Source organism: Oncorhynchus mykiss, chromosome 16 (genome assembly GCF_013265735.2).
Source record: "Oncorhynchus mykiss isolate Arlee chromosome 16, USDA_OmykA_1.1, whole genome shotgun sequence".
NCBI lineage: Eukaryota > Metazoa > Chordata > Actinopteri > Salmoniformes > Salmonidae > Oncorhynchus > Oncorhynchus mykiss.
The window spans coordinates 46,150,519-46,165,762 of NC_048580.1; the positions used below are offsets into that span (position 1 = coordinate 46,150,519).

At 40.7% G+C, this 15,244-nt stretch overlaps 1 protein-coding gene across 1 annotated transcript; it reads right to left on the reverse strand.

Annotated features, from left to right (window-relative positions):
- Window positions 1-1,078: 1,078 nt before the first annotated feature.
- LOC110492134 (tyrosine-protein phosphatase non-receptor type 1) lies at window positions 1,079-15,043 on the reverse strand. Its single transcript, XM_021566170.2, has 9 exons — window positions 14,789-15,043; window positions 13,746-13,836; window positions 12,380-12,480; window positions 11,173-11,271; window positions 9,570-9,707; window positions 4,281-4,490; window positions 3,937-4,098; window positions 3,463-3,620; window positions 1,079-3,373 (listed from the first exon to the last, which is right to left on the reverse strand). Exons 1-9 carry the CDS (start codon window positions 14,843-14,845, stop codon window positions 3,064-3,066), a joined length of 1,326 nt encoding a protein of 441 aa, XP_021421845.1. The 5' UTR covers window positions 14,846-15,043; the 3' UTR covers window positions 1,079-3,063.
- Between the last annotated feature and the right edge of the window lie 201 nt (window positions 15,044-15,244).

The following is a 15,244-nucleotide window of genomic DNA, read 5'->3' on the forward strand; positions in this document are numbered from 1 at the left end:
ATGAATACAGTTATGGAAAACAGGAAACGTGTGGGCTACACTGTACACAATGTGCCCAGGTATGTGAGTCATACGTTTGTATGATGACACAAGGAAACTTGACTTGTCTGTTTATGTTGAAACTTGGGCTGTTTGCGTGTACTAAAGAGCCCCCTTGTGGCAACTTCAAAACCCTGGTCTTGCACAGCCTACAAAGTTTGTCACAGTAAATAACACAGAGATATAATAAGACATTATTAAATGTCGGTATTTTTTGCCAGGTCAGCGTTATCTGTCTGGTCAGATTTTAAATCAGAATTAGTCCACAAGTGTCATACTGCCAAAGAGTTTTATTATTAAACCAAGATAGACCACTGTCTGTCGTTTCAAACGAGAACAAATCAGTCAAATTGGGCAGAACAAGCAACGAGGTGGGTAGAGCCAAGAACGAGCTAGCGAGATCCTATTGTCGCTTTCTAGCAATATTTGCATATTTCCGTTAGGGAACTCCTATTCTGTGAAGTGCGCGTGTGCAATAACTCGAATCGTTTTGTAGATTTAAAAAGTAAAATCTACAAAACGTAGTCCACTCTGTTCTTAACAAATTCTAGTTTTGGGAACAGAAAACTGTATTGAGATCAAATGTTTAATCGATTAGATAATTAGCAGAATCTCGGCCAACATCCATCTCGTTCCATCATCTCCCACTGCTGGCCATTATTTGGTAGTGAGTGGAAACGCCAAGCCGATGCTTCACATTTATACATCCGCTGAAATATCGGTCTCATTGTTCTATCTGTGATACCGCTGTATGCTGGACACTTCTTTATAGTCTACTGATTTAGCTGCTTAATGTCTGAGGAACAGAAAGGCCTATCTCACCTATCAAGATTATTGGTACGTTGTGGTCTTCACGGAGAAGCAGTAGCTCAAATAGATGTCTGATCAATATGCTCCCTTAGTATGGCTGGCAAGGCTAAGCCTAGCTTCAATGACCATTCTTAGGTGAGACATTCTCTTCTAATGCCCTTTTCATATTGGTGATGTCAATATGATCATAATTCAATCTCATACAAAAAAAATGTGATTACAAGGAAAGTACAGAGACCGATTTTATTACCACAGCCTTTGTTTAGAATTCAGTCTGATAAAATAAAATCTTACAATTGACTCAGATCCAAAAACTAGAACAAATCAGCAGTACATTTTTTTTTATTAAAAAAGGAATACAATGATGGATGTAAAAAAGAAAAAAAAGCCAGCACAATGAAACCTGATCTGAAAAAAGTATCAAGAAGGTGTGTCCTTGGGTAGGCTTTCATACATTCTAGAGAAAAAGTACAGCTGTTGGACTCAGGAAGTAAGTAGTTCTTTTTGAGTCACTAAAGTAAATTAAACTAGCAGTTGAACTAATCTCATTAAAAACCTGTTTATTCAAAACTGCAGGATGTTTATGTGGGAAAAAAAGTAATAAGAACAAACTCAACAGCACAGTCCCATGCCATAACATAATATAACTGATCACCACTACAGTGTTTTATTCCATGTGCTGGTGTTTGTTGGTTGGTTTGAGACCCCAGGCTCCCTGTCCATACAGGCAGGATGGGTTTAGCTGTCAGAGGATGGGGAAAATAAAGGTAAATATAAAGTATTTGTATTGCTAGCGAAGGGAGCGTAGGGTTAGCTGCTGTCTGTGTCTCCATATAGTAGGCTGAGCTGGCATTTTTGTGCGTTAATGCAGCCTCCTGTGTTCAGATACCTGCTCTTTAATTACTATGCAACGCTCACCTGATGCATTCCCCTCCTCCTTACACATTCACTTTGTTTCTTTAGCATGAAAAGCTTCTGCATTATTCATCCAATGTGGTGACAGCAAGAAGTTACTATCCCTGAATGATATATTTAATAGGTTTGACAACAATAACAAATTGTTGCGAAATCATTGGAGACTCATTTTGGAATTTGTACATCAGCGTTAGCTGGAACCACTTTTTGAAACAGGCTAAATGTGAATACAGCGTCTCAAACTAGGCCAGCCAGAACAGCTCAATACATGTGTGCGGCATTTCCATTCAAAGCACATTATCAACAAGACACTCCTGCTTAAATGTCAAGTTAGGAACGAATACGCGGTGGGAGAGAAAAGGGCCAGGAATCAATCTTGAATACATTTCAAATCTGACTTGTATTATTAACTTGTGATGTTTTCCACTAAGACAGCAGATAGAAATCAAGCATAATTAGAAAGCTGTTAACTCTCACTAAACACTCGCTCGCTTGCCCACTCACTCACTCAGCTCTAGCCAAAAGGCCCTAAACAGGGCAGTGGTAGGGAGCTCTCCTATGGCCTGTAAATTACCCACTGTATGCACCACTCAACCAGTGGAAGGCAGGGAGGGCAGTCTCTCTCTCAGACAGTGGCCACCCCCTAGTCTCAGTTTACTCCTGGGAATAATACTGCCCAATCATCTCAAGGAGAAAAATTAAGTTTGTCTGTTTTCTTTTTACTAATGTCTCCGCAGAAAATCATTATGTTGGCACTGCAGGGTTGCCACAAATCAAGCACTGAGTAACTTCTCTTGACCAATTTTTTATTTGAAGAGCTGGATTGAAATAACTATTTGGTAGAGAAAGGTGAATAGCCAATGGACATTATTTGCAAAGGCTGAATTGGAAGAACACTTATGAGTGTGTCATTTGGTAACTGAATAGAGGGTGCATGTGTGTAGGTAGGGTCAACTAGTAAACCATTCAGCTCATAGAACACAGGAACAAACACACTATGATGAAAAATTGTTGTTCACTCATTTGATTTTAAATCAACACCTGTATTTGGGATGCGACACCTGAAAATTGAGGTCCTGAGAGTCCAAACTGACAGTTCATATGGGCGCTACGGTGGGTGACAAGGGAAAAGGGGCGGTCCGGTCCTTCCTCCCACACTCACGCTCTGTTAAGAAAACAAGTGAGTGAGTCTGAATCAATCAATTTGCTGAAATCCAAACAATCCACTCGCCCAGTTCACCCTGCAAAAAAACAGACAAGAGAAAGGGAGGAGCAAGAGAGGGAGGAGGGTAGAGGAGATCAGTGGAAACAGGCCCGGTAACAGATGTAAGCACCCAGGGCCAGGGCAGTGCAGAGGCACATGTTGGCCAGCAGGGGGGTCCAGGCACCCTGAGCCTCAAGGCTGTCGTCTCCTGCTGCTGTTTCCTGGTCCTGGTTCAGCCCCTGTTGTGTTTCAGTCTCATGCAGCCGGTGTGGTTCCATCAGAGCTTTGGGATCTGGTTCTTTGCTTCCCACCTGGCAGCCAGGTTGATCAGCGGGGACAGTGGGAGACTGGGAGGTAGCACCATCACCACCGCCCCTCCATCGCAGTTCAGTTTCTGGTGGGGCACTACCATAGGAGAGAGATAGGGGATATTAAATATTGCATATATGAAGTCTAGATTGCTAGAAATGACTAATTGAGCTGATCTTATTTACCTGCGAGTGTGGAAATTATTCTGCGCAACAACAATCTCTTCAGGAAAGAAGGAAGGTTCAACCGTGCCGTTGATTGGACCTTGGGGTCGGGAGTGGGGCGGGGGAGGGGTGAACTCTGGAGGAACGTCCTCTTCGTTGGAGAGCTCTTTCCACGACTCCTTAACGTAAACATTTAAGGATTGATGTGGGTATTATTTAAACATTCAAAGGCTTTACAGAGAAGAGAATAGCTATGACCTTTTACAGTACATTATGAGGGGAGACCTCTACATCTAGTTAGGGCTGCCCAAATCCAAACTATTCAAATAAACGACGACCTAATTAGCCTTTTTCAATTTTTCATTAATATATATATATATATATATATATATATATATATATATGGCCAACGAGGAGACTATATTTGGATGTGCTTGCATGATCTACTATAACACTTTGGTTCGTGGCAGCAACTAAAAGAGAAATTTAATTTACCTGCAACGATGTGTCTCCCATGATGCACTTGGCACCTTCAATAACAGCGAGGTAGGAAAATCTGAGTTGGTCAGCGGTCTGAATCAGGCCCATCCGATAGCGTCGCATCTCCAGCAGCACGTCACGAATACGCACAGTTGATGGGTCTTTGCGCATGGACATCTGCAATCAGAAATGTCACAAAGTTAGTTACAAAACAATAAATAATAACCTGGCATGAAGTTATGAGTCTTCATAAAGCCAGAGAATGCACAACTCATTCTCAATACCACATTTGCACAATTTCCCCTTGTAGGAGGAATAAAGTTTGACATTTTTAATGGAATTCCCAGTCCAGTACTGACCAGTAAGAGGCAGGTGTCGACGAGACAGAAGGTTCCAGAGCGGCCGATGCCTGCGCTGCAGTGCACCACCACAGGCCCCTGGTCAGAGTTGAGGCACCCAGACTCCCGCACCTTAAACAGGAAGTTGAGGAAGGAGGCTGGAGATTCGGGCACCCCAAAGTCAGGCCAGGTGGTGTAGTGAAAATGTAGGATCTCTCTAGTTTCCAGAGTCTGTAAGAAGGACAAATAAAACAGAATAAGCATAAAATAGAACAGAGATATCGATTGCTGTATTGCCCTATCATAACAAGTATGAACAAGTAAAAAATGTTTAAAAAAATGTAATGTTATAAATGACTTTGGAACGTGATAGTCTGTAGTTGCTTGTAGAAGGAAGTCATAAACCCGTCGCTTGTATACGGATGTCATAAACCCACCGAAGCTGCTTCTAAACACTTTATTAGGTACACCACCCCCATTCACAAAAATGGTCCACGTGGCCGTGAGCCTATATAAAGCAGGAGGCATCGGCGTCGAGGCATTCAGTTATTGTTCATTTGAACGTCAGAATGAGCAAAACGAGTGACCTAAGCGACTTTGAGCATAGTATGATCGTCAGGTCCCAGTATCGCAGAAATGTCCGGCTTCCAGGGCTTTTCACGCACGAGCGACAAACAAAAAAAACAGCCAGTCAGCGGCAGTCCTGTGGGCGAAAACAGCCTGTTGATGAGATATCGAAAGAGAAATGGCAAGAATCGTGCAAGCTAACAGGCGGGCCACAAAACAGGCAAATAACGATGCAGTACAACAATAGTGTGTAGAACAGCATCTCGGAACGTACAACACATCGATTCTTGTCACAGATGGGCTATTGCAGCAGACTAACACACAGGGTTCAACTCCTATCAGCTAAAAACAAGAAGCGTCTCCAGTGAGAATGCGATCACCAACACTGGCCAATTGGGGGGGGGGGCCTGGTCCGATGAATCCCAGTTCCAGTTGCGTCATGCTGATGACAGGGTCAGTATTTGGCATAAGCAGCATGAGTCCATGACCCCATCGTACCTGTGTCAACGGTACAGGCTGGTGGCGGTGGTGTAATGGTGTGGGGAATGTTTTCCTGGCACACATTGGGTGCCTTGGGGGATGGGTGTAGCTAAGGGGATGGGTGTACCTAATAATGTCCACTGAGTGTATATACACAAATACCACACCCCCAAGACATGCTAACCTCTCACCATTACAATAACAGGGTAAGTTTTTGGGGGTAGGATATTTCTGCATCTGTAACTTTCTAATTTATTCACGATTATCAGTTATCATGATAGAATATATTTCTAAACACTATTCCTTTTTACAATAAAAGTGACTCAAATGACACAGTACGTTATTTACCATTAATTTATGTTGGGAACAAAATCATCTGAAACACAACCAAAACAAACAGCAAATGCATCCAACAAATTTGTCACAAACTTGATGTCATTGCGTGCTATGAACATGGGAACAAATACTTTACTTTTTACTACTTCAACACACATATACAGTACCAGTCAAAAGTTGGGACACACCTATTCATTCAAGGGTTTTCTTTATTTTATTTTTTACAATTCTCTACATTGAAGAATAATAGCGAAGACATCAACACTATGAAATAACACATATGGAATCATGGAGTAACCAAAAATAGTGTTCAACAAATCAAAATATATTTTAGATTTTTCAAAGTACCAACCCTTTGCCTTGATGACAGCTGTGCACACTCTTGGCATTCTCTCAACCAGCTTCATGAGGAAGGCTTTTCCAACAGTCTTGAAGGAGTTCCCATATATGCTGAGCACTTGTTGGCTGCTTTTCCCAAATCACCTCAATTGGGTTGAGGTCAGGTGATTGATGGTGACTGATGCAGCCCTTCATCACTCTCCTTCTTTGTCAAATAGCCCTTACACAGCCTGGAGGTGTGTTTTGGGTCGTTGTCCTGTTGGAAAAAAATTATAGTCCCACTAAGCGCAAACCAGATGGGATGGCATTTCGCTGCAGAATGCTGTGGTAGCCATGCTGGTTAAGTGTGCCTTGAATTATAAATATATCACAGACAGTATCACCAGTAAAGCACCCCCACACCATCAAACCTCCTCCTCCATGCTTCACTGTGGGAACTACACATGCGGAGATCATCCGTTCACCTACTCTGCGTCTCACAAAGACACGAAGGTTGCAATTTGGACTCATCAGACCAAAGGACACCGGTCTAATGTCCATTGATTGTGATTCTTGGCCCAAGCAAGTCTCTTCTTATTATTGGTGTCCTTCAGTAGTGGTTTCTTTGCAGCAATTCGACCATGAAGGTCCTCTGAAAAGGTTGATGTTGAGATGTGTGTTACTTGAACTCTGAAGCATTTATTTGGGCTGCAATCTGAGGTGCAGTTACTTCTAATCAATTTATTCTCTGCAGCAGAGGTAACTCTGAGTCTTCCTTTCCTGTGGCGGTCCTCATGAGAGGCAGGTTCATCATAGTGCTTGGTTTTTGCGACTGCACTTGAAGAAACGTTCAAATTTCTTGAAGTTTTCCAGATTGACTGACCTTCATGTCTTAAAGTAATGATGGACTGTCGTTTCTGTTTGCTTATTTGAGCTGTTCTTGCCATAATATGGACTTGGTCTTTTACCAAATAAGGCTTTCTTCAGTATACCACCCCTAACTTGTCAAAACACAGCTTAATGGCTCAAACACATTAACTTCTTTGATATAGGGGGCGCTCTTTTAATTTTTGGATGAAAAACGTTCCCGTTTTAAACAAGATATTTTGTCACGAAAAGATGCTCGACTATGCATATAATTGACAGCTTTGGAAAGAAAACACTGACGTTTCCAAAACTGCAAAGATATTGTCTGAGTGCCACAGAACTGATGTTACAGAAAAAACCCAGATAAAAATACAATCAGGAAGTGCCAGATTTTTTGAAACCGCCTCATGGCAATGACTCCTTATATGGCTGTGGAGGAGCTAGGAGTCAGCTTACCTTTTCCACGTTTTCCCCAATGTGTCTGCAGCATTGTGACGTATTTGTAGGCATATCATTGGAAGATTGACCATAAGAGACTACATTTACCAGGTGGTCGCTTGGTGTCCTCCGTCGCAATTATTGCGTAATCTCCAGCTGCAGTATTTTTCCGTTTGCCTCTGAGAAACCGACTGCCAGGAATGATTTTTCATCTAATAGAATTGTGAAAAACACCTTGAGGGTTGATTCTAAACAACGTTTGCCATGTTTCTGTCGATATTATGGAGCTAATTTGGAAAAAAGTTTGGCGTTGTAAGTGACTGCATTTTCTGTTTTTTTTCTTAGCCAAACGTGATGAACAAAAGGGAGCCATTTCTCTTACACAAATAATATTTTTGGAAAAAATGAACATTTGCTATCTAACTGAGAGTCTCGTCATTGAAAACATCTGAAGTTCTTCAAAGGTAAATGATTTTATTTGAATGCTTTTCTTGTTTTTGTTAAAATGTTGCCTGCTGAATGCTAGGCTTAATGCTATGCTAGGCTATCAATACTCTTACACAAATGCTTGTGTAGCTTTGGTTAAAGCATATTTTGAAAATCTGAGATGACAGTGTTGTTAACAAAAGGCTAAGCTTGTGTTTCAATATATTTATTTCATTTCATTTGCGATTTTCATGAATAGGAAACGTTGCGTTATGGTAATGAGCTTGAGGCTATGATTACGCTCCCGGATACGGGATTGCTCGACGCTAGAGGTTAAGAAGGAAAGAAATTGCACAAATGAACTTTTAACAAGGCAAACTGTTAATTTAAATGTATTCCAGGTGACTACCTTAACTTCTCTAGGGTAGGGGGCATTATTTTCACCTCCGGATGAAAAGCGTGCCCAAAGTAAACTGCCTGCTTCTCAGGCACAGAAGCTAGGATCTGCATATAACTGGTAGATTTGGATAGAAAACACTCTAAAGTTTCCAAAACTGTTACAATAATGTCTGTGAGTGAGTATAACAGAACTGATTTGGCCGGCGAAAACCTGAGAAAAATCCATCCAGGAAGTAGGGTTTTTACATTTTTGTAGTTTTCTATTCAATGCCATTACAGTATCCATTGACTTAGGAATCAAATTGCAGATCCTAGATGTCAACAGTCTTTAGAAATTGTTTCAGGCTTGTATTCTGAAAAATGAGGGCGTAAGACCAGTCTGAATGACTGGAACTTGAAGTGTCACAGAGCTTTTTCATGTGCAATCCCGAGAGTGCGCCTTTCTTGTTTACTTTTTATATTGAGGCTGTTATTGTCCGGTTGAAATATTATCAATTATTTAGGCTAAAAACAACCCGAGGCTTGAATATAAACATCGTTTGACATGTTTCTATGAACTTTACGGATACAATTTGGATTTTTTGTCTGCCTGGTGTGACTGTGTTTGAGCCTGTGGATTACTGAAGAAAACGTGCAAACAAAGAGAGACTTTATCGAACAAAACAAACATTTATTGAGTAAATGAATGTCTTCTGAGTGCAACCATATGAATATCATCAAAGGTAAGTGATTCATTTGATCTATATTTCTGACTTGTGTAACTCTTCTACTTGGTTGGTTACTGTTTGTAATGATTTGTCTGCTGAGTGATGTTCTCAAATAATCGCAAGGTATGCTTTCGCCGTAAAGCCTTTTTGAAATCTGACACCTGTGGTTGGATTCACAAGAAGTTCATCTTTAAACCTATGTATAACACTTGTATGTTTTCTGAATTTTTATAATCAGTATTTCAATTTCACTGGATGTTGGTCAGGTGGGACGCTACCGTCCCGCGTTCCCGTTTTACTTTATTCTACAATGTAGAATATAGTAAAAAAAATAAAGAAAAACCCTGGAATGAGTACTGTAGGTGTGTCCAAACTTTTGACTGGTACTGTAAGTGAACTTGTTCTAATACTTTTGCTCCCCTAAAATGGGGGGGACCATGCACAAAAAGTGCTGTAATTTCTAAACGGTTAACCAGATATGGATGAAAATACCCTCAAATTAAGGTTGAGAGTGTGCACTTTAACCTCATAGTCATTGTTTGGTTTCAAATACAAATGTTTGAAGTATACAGCCAAAAAAAGAAAAAATGCACTGTAGATCAGTGAAAATAGCACTGTAACACGAAGTGTAACCATTTGTTCAATGTTTGTTTTTATGCATAAGTATTTCATTAAAAATGATCATAGGATGCTGTGTTGGGATCCACTGGTTCTATGGGTAGATAAATCTGAGGAGAACAGAAGAGGGCACAACGAGGAAGAGGAATCTTACCGACAGATTTTCCAGCTCCAGCTGACGAACAGTGTAGTAAGACTTAATGTCTTCTGAAACAAGTGTAAGCTTGAAATTTGTGTCTTCAAAGATCGCCTCCCTCTCCGCTCTAGGTGGCCAGTACTGTGCACACTTCACCTGAAAACAGAAGTGCATACATCTGACAGGGATATTTACATTGAATATGTACAGTACCAGTCAAACGTTTAGACACCTACTCATTCAAGGGGTTTTCTTTATTTTTTCGTATTTTCCACATTGTAGAATAATAGTGAAGATGTCAAAACTATGAATTAACACATATGGAATCATGTAGTAACTAAAAGAAGTGTTACATCTAAATATATTTGAGATTCTTCAAATTAGCCACCCTTTGCCTTGGTGACAGCTTTACACACTCTTGGCATTCTCTCAACCAGCTTCACCTAGAATACATTTCCGTCAGTCTTGAAAGAGTTCCCACATATGCTGAGCACTTGTTGCCTGCTTTTCCTTCACTCTGCGGTCCAACTCATCCCAAACCATCTCAATTAGGTTGAGGTGGGGTGATTGTGGAGGCCAGGTCATCTGATGCAGCACTCCATCTCTCTCCTTCTTTGTCAAATAGCCCTTACACAGCCTGGAGGTGTATTGGGTCATTGTCCTGTTGATCAACAAATTAAAGTCCTGCTAACCGCAAACCAGTTGGGATGGCGTATCGCTGCAGAATGCTGTGGTAGCCATGCTGGTTAAGTGTGCCTTGAATTCTAAATAAATCATTGACCGTGTCACCAGCAAAGCACCCCGACACCATCACACCTCCAAACATGCAGAGATAATCCGTTCACCTACTCTGTGTTTCACAGACACGGCGGTTAGAACCAAAAATATCAAAGGACAGATTTCCACCGATCTAAATGTCCATCTTATTAGTGTCCTTTAGTAGTGGTTTCTTCGCAGCAATTGGACCATGAAGGCCTGATTCACGCAGTCTCCTCTGAATAGTTGATGTTGATTGGTCTGAGGGCTGCAATTACTGAGGCTGTTAACTCTAATGAACTTATCCTCTGCAGCAGAGGTAACTCTGGTGGTCCTCCTTTTCGAGCTAGTTTCATCATATCGCATGATGGTTTTTGCGACTGCACTTGAAGTAACTTTCAAAATTATTGACATGCATTCCAGGTGACTACCTCATGAAGCTGGTTGACAGAATGCCAAGAGTGTGCAAAGCTGTCATCAAGGCAAAGGGTGGCTCCTTTGAAGAATCTCAAATAAAAAAATATATATATTTTTGTTTAACACTTTTTTGGTTACAACAGGATTCCATAGGTGTTATTTCGTAGTTTTGATGTCTTTACTAGTATTCTAAAATGTAGAAAATAGTAAAAATAGAGAAAAGCCTGGAATGAGTGGGTGTGTCCAAACTTTTGACTGGTACTGTATAATATTGATATTTTGAGATAGGAAGAGGAAAGGCCCTTATGTGAACCACTTTTCATTGCCCCTCTGTCTTACTTAAACAGAGTAGCGCTCTCTAACTGGAGGCCCATAGTGGTTAATGAAGTTCAATATTCAAGGCAGATCATATGAATGAAATACTAATAATAATCATTGATATACTCACAGATCCTTTCTCAATGACACGGTTCAGCATCACCACTCCCATGGTCCCCTGCTCCCAAACCATCTCCCAGAAGTGGCCACATGTGTTTGGAAGGGGTCCCTTTAGAATAAGAAGAGGGGGAGGAGGTATTGTTAGAAATAGCCCCAAGTTATGCTGCAAGCACCTCTCATCCGTTCTTTTTACGTCAATCGGTAATAAATGTGACCGGCTACCCGTAGAAGGAGCATGTCGGTGAAGATTCAAATGAAGTGTTACCCACTTTTGATATGGATATCATGACACTAAAGACAGAGTGACACTTTTACACAATCCTAAAATTAAACCTCAGTGAGTGTACATCTTAGAAAATAACCCATGTGATGTTAATATGATAAAACATTTATTCTTTATTAGCAAAACGGAAAATACTGATAAACTGGTATGTATGTAAGTATGTAAACCTCAGTGCTTCAGCATGGACATTTGGTTAAAGGACTTCATGACTAAGGAATGAGCTGAATCAGACCTCCAGGACTATTACAATAGACTAGATGGTCATTGGGACATTATAAGAAAATATATAAACCAGAGAGCATAGCCTACTGTGGGTGCGTTCATAAATTGTCTCTGAGTGCCAGAAAGCACTCAGAGTGCGCTCTGGGTGATCATAAATTCAGAACTTTGTCAGATTGTCCGTTGGTAAATTCAGAGCGTTTCGATCTCGGAGCGTTTAGAGCGCACACTGGACGCTCTGGCAGAGGAGTAGGGTCGATCCTAAAGTTAGCTAGCTTGTTAGCTACTTTCAGACATAAATGAGAGAACAATTGAAGTAAGCTTTTTTTTTGCCAATGTTTACTGACACCGGCCATATTCAACAGGTATTGAGTGTTCGTAAATTCATCAGTAATTCTGCGCTCTGGCACACTCAGACGAGAGTGCTTTAAAATCGGAATAGATATCCAGAGTGAATTTACAAACGCGCCCTATATCAATTGTATACATGTTTATGAACTGTACCCCCCCACGCCAGGTCACACAGGATGCCCGGCTTGCTTTTGAAGGGTTTGCTAGATGTTCTTTATTGTCATGTTTGGATGTTTGTTGTCACTGTGCTGTTGTTGTCTTTATAAATTAGAAGTCGGACATTCTGAACCAGGTAAAATTGCTGTGATCTCTTGGCATAAAGACAACAATATATTCCCACAACCTTCTAGCCCAGAGTACAAACCTGAGTAAGAATGTAGCTTCTCTGTGCCTCGTCTACAGAAATTAGGCTGGCGTTAATGTAGTCGTTCGCACCCAGTTGCAGGCGGATTCTGCTGTGGTCAACTGCAGAGAATGAAAGAACTTTGATGAAAAGAAAACCCTTTTGACTTTGCAATTTGTAATATCCTAAGGGACTTCTGTTTAGAGATCCAGTTCTCAAGAGACATGTGTACAGTACATCCAACAGGTCTATCTGTGACTGAAACACAGCAGTGTTTATTTCTTCTCCCATGTTCTAATCCATTCAACTAAACAGGAAATACTATCTCTTTCTTCTAATCTAAATCAAAAGATAGAGTTGGAATGGGACTAAAGTAAATAACCAAGATTTAAAATACTTCAAGTCTAGTGTATGGTTGTTTCACTTTACCTCAAACCAGGAAACAAGAACATATGGACACCCTGGTTGACATGTGACTGGTCTGTCCCATAGGGTTTAGGTTTGGTTTTTGCATCTTTGTGAAAAGAGGAAACCACAACAGCTTTGCTGTGTCGAGTTACCATGAAGGAAGATTAAAAATATATACTTTAAAAGCTTGTTCTGTTGAACTGCTTCTGAGGAATCTGACCTTGAAAGATCCATCTGTTGCCATACATGAGATGTTTCAAAGACTACAGCTTAACACGGTTCAGTCACAGTATATAGCACCTAAATACAAAAACAGTGTTGATTTTGAAGAGAAAATTGTGCAGGTATCAAAAGCTGTCCTGCATAATGCATCAACTTTATTATAAACTGTACTTTTATCAAATGTGTCAGCCTGTTATTATTGTGTTATTGGCATGTTTTTATCTTATGTTATGCTTCTGTAGAGATTCAAGTTCCTTGGTGTCCACATCACCAACAAACTAACATGGTCCAAGCACAACAAGACATTCGTGAAGAGGGCACGACAAAACCTATTCCCCCGCGGGAGACTGAAAAGATTTGGCGTGGGTCCTCAGATCCTCAAAAGGTTCTACAGCTGCACCACCAAGAGCATCCCGACTGGTTGCATCACTGCCTGGTATGGCAACTGCTCATCCTCCGACTGCAAGGCACTACAGAGGGTAGTGCGTACAGCCCAGTACATCACTGGGGACATGCTTCCTGCCATCCAGGAACTCTCTATATATTTTACTGCTGCCCTTTAATTACTTTTATTTCTTATTCTTATTTTTCTTACTGCATTGTTGGTTAGGGGCTCGTACGTAAGCATTTCACTCTAAGGTCCTGTTTTATTCAGCGCATGTGACTAATACAATTTGATTTTATTTGTATCTAGAACGAGGAATCTCAGCAGCTCAATCCTCATTCCTCTATATGGAGTCAAGAGTACAAAACTTACATGGGCTGACATCTCTGTAGCGATTCCGAGTTTTGTTTTCAGGTAATTTGGCAAGTTTGCAGGGCAGCTCACTTGATTGCTGACGGATTTCCTGAGAGCAAAAAACAACAATACATTCAAACTTAATTTCTTAACTTGGGAGATATCTTTGTTTTGGGAGGCAAATGGTTGTTCCTATGGTTGCACTCTCACTGGTATTCTCCCCAAAAGGTGCTCTGTTTATTACAACTAGTTTAAACTCTGAGCATGTACTACTGTGCAGATGTATGGTGTGTCTGGATGATTCTGTGTTTCTTGATGTTCAAATACCATTTTCTAAAACTAAGGTTGTTCTTTACAACACAATAACAGGATACTTGTGGTATCTATTCTTAGTATGACATCTAAAGGATATTTCCCTGAACCAAATTTTTGTCTGCAGTTATACAAATTATGCTGACACTATAATAGAATTGTCATCCACCTCATTATTCTCAAATATGACACATCTTGGCCACACAGTCACGCTTAGGCAATGTCTGTAATGCAGAGTATTTTAATAGTTAATAGATGTGTTAGTTAGATAAATGTGATTGAAATTGTGGTGTGCCCCTTTTTGTAGTAACATTCATGATGTCTGAACTGTGGCATGGAGTAAGTAGGGGAATCTGTCTACATTTAACTATCGATGACTCCGTCAATGACTGCCAATGTAACAACACTAATCTTCTACAAGGTTTCAACCACGTGCAGGTAAACGTTACAAATGTGACAACCTGCGCTACATGGCCTACTCGATTTTACAACTGTATCATTCGAAATAGTGGGGCTTGCTAGGACAGCACCGAGGAGATTGGTCATTAAAAAAAACTCGGAACAAGGTAATCTAGTTAGCTGGCTATGGTATCAAAATTGGTACATAATACATCTGAAATAATACTTTATAACCACGACACACTTGTAATAAAGTCGTTGTAAACCCATAATGTTACCATCTAGCCGACTAGGCACAGAACATGAAACTTCAAAGCCACCTTGATTTGCCAAGACGAACCTAACGTTACCTGGTAAATGGCGTTCCAACTCCCGGGTTCATCGATTTTCCGAAACTCGGCTTCCATTGCCTTGCTACAGCCGACTCTTTTCCCGACGACCAATCGATATCTATTTGTAAAGGTTAGGCAAATTGGACAGACGTTGTCCAACAAAGTGGACAACTCTTTCTATACTGTTTTTTATTTTCAGTAGCTACATAGATTACTGTTACTATTTTCTCTCTCGGCCTGGTTTTACCGGAAACACGCCGTTACGCTCCTCCTTATCAAGACTGTCCTTGGGTGGTTCTAATCCCCGCCTTCATTTCTTGATATTGGCCAATCGAGTAACGTATTTGACGGAACTGTCAGGAACGAAGCCAACCAGTCCAGTCCAAATAACGGGGGTGAGGCCCCAAAAAACTATGGGTTAATCTTACTTGTTTTATTTTTTCAGGATTTTTCACAAACAAATAGGAACATTTT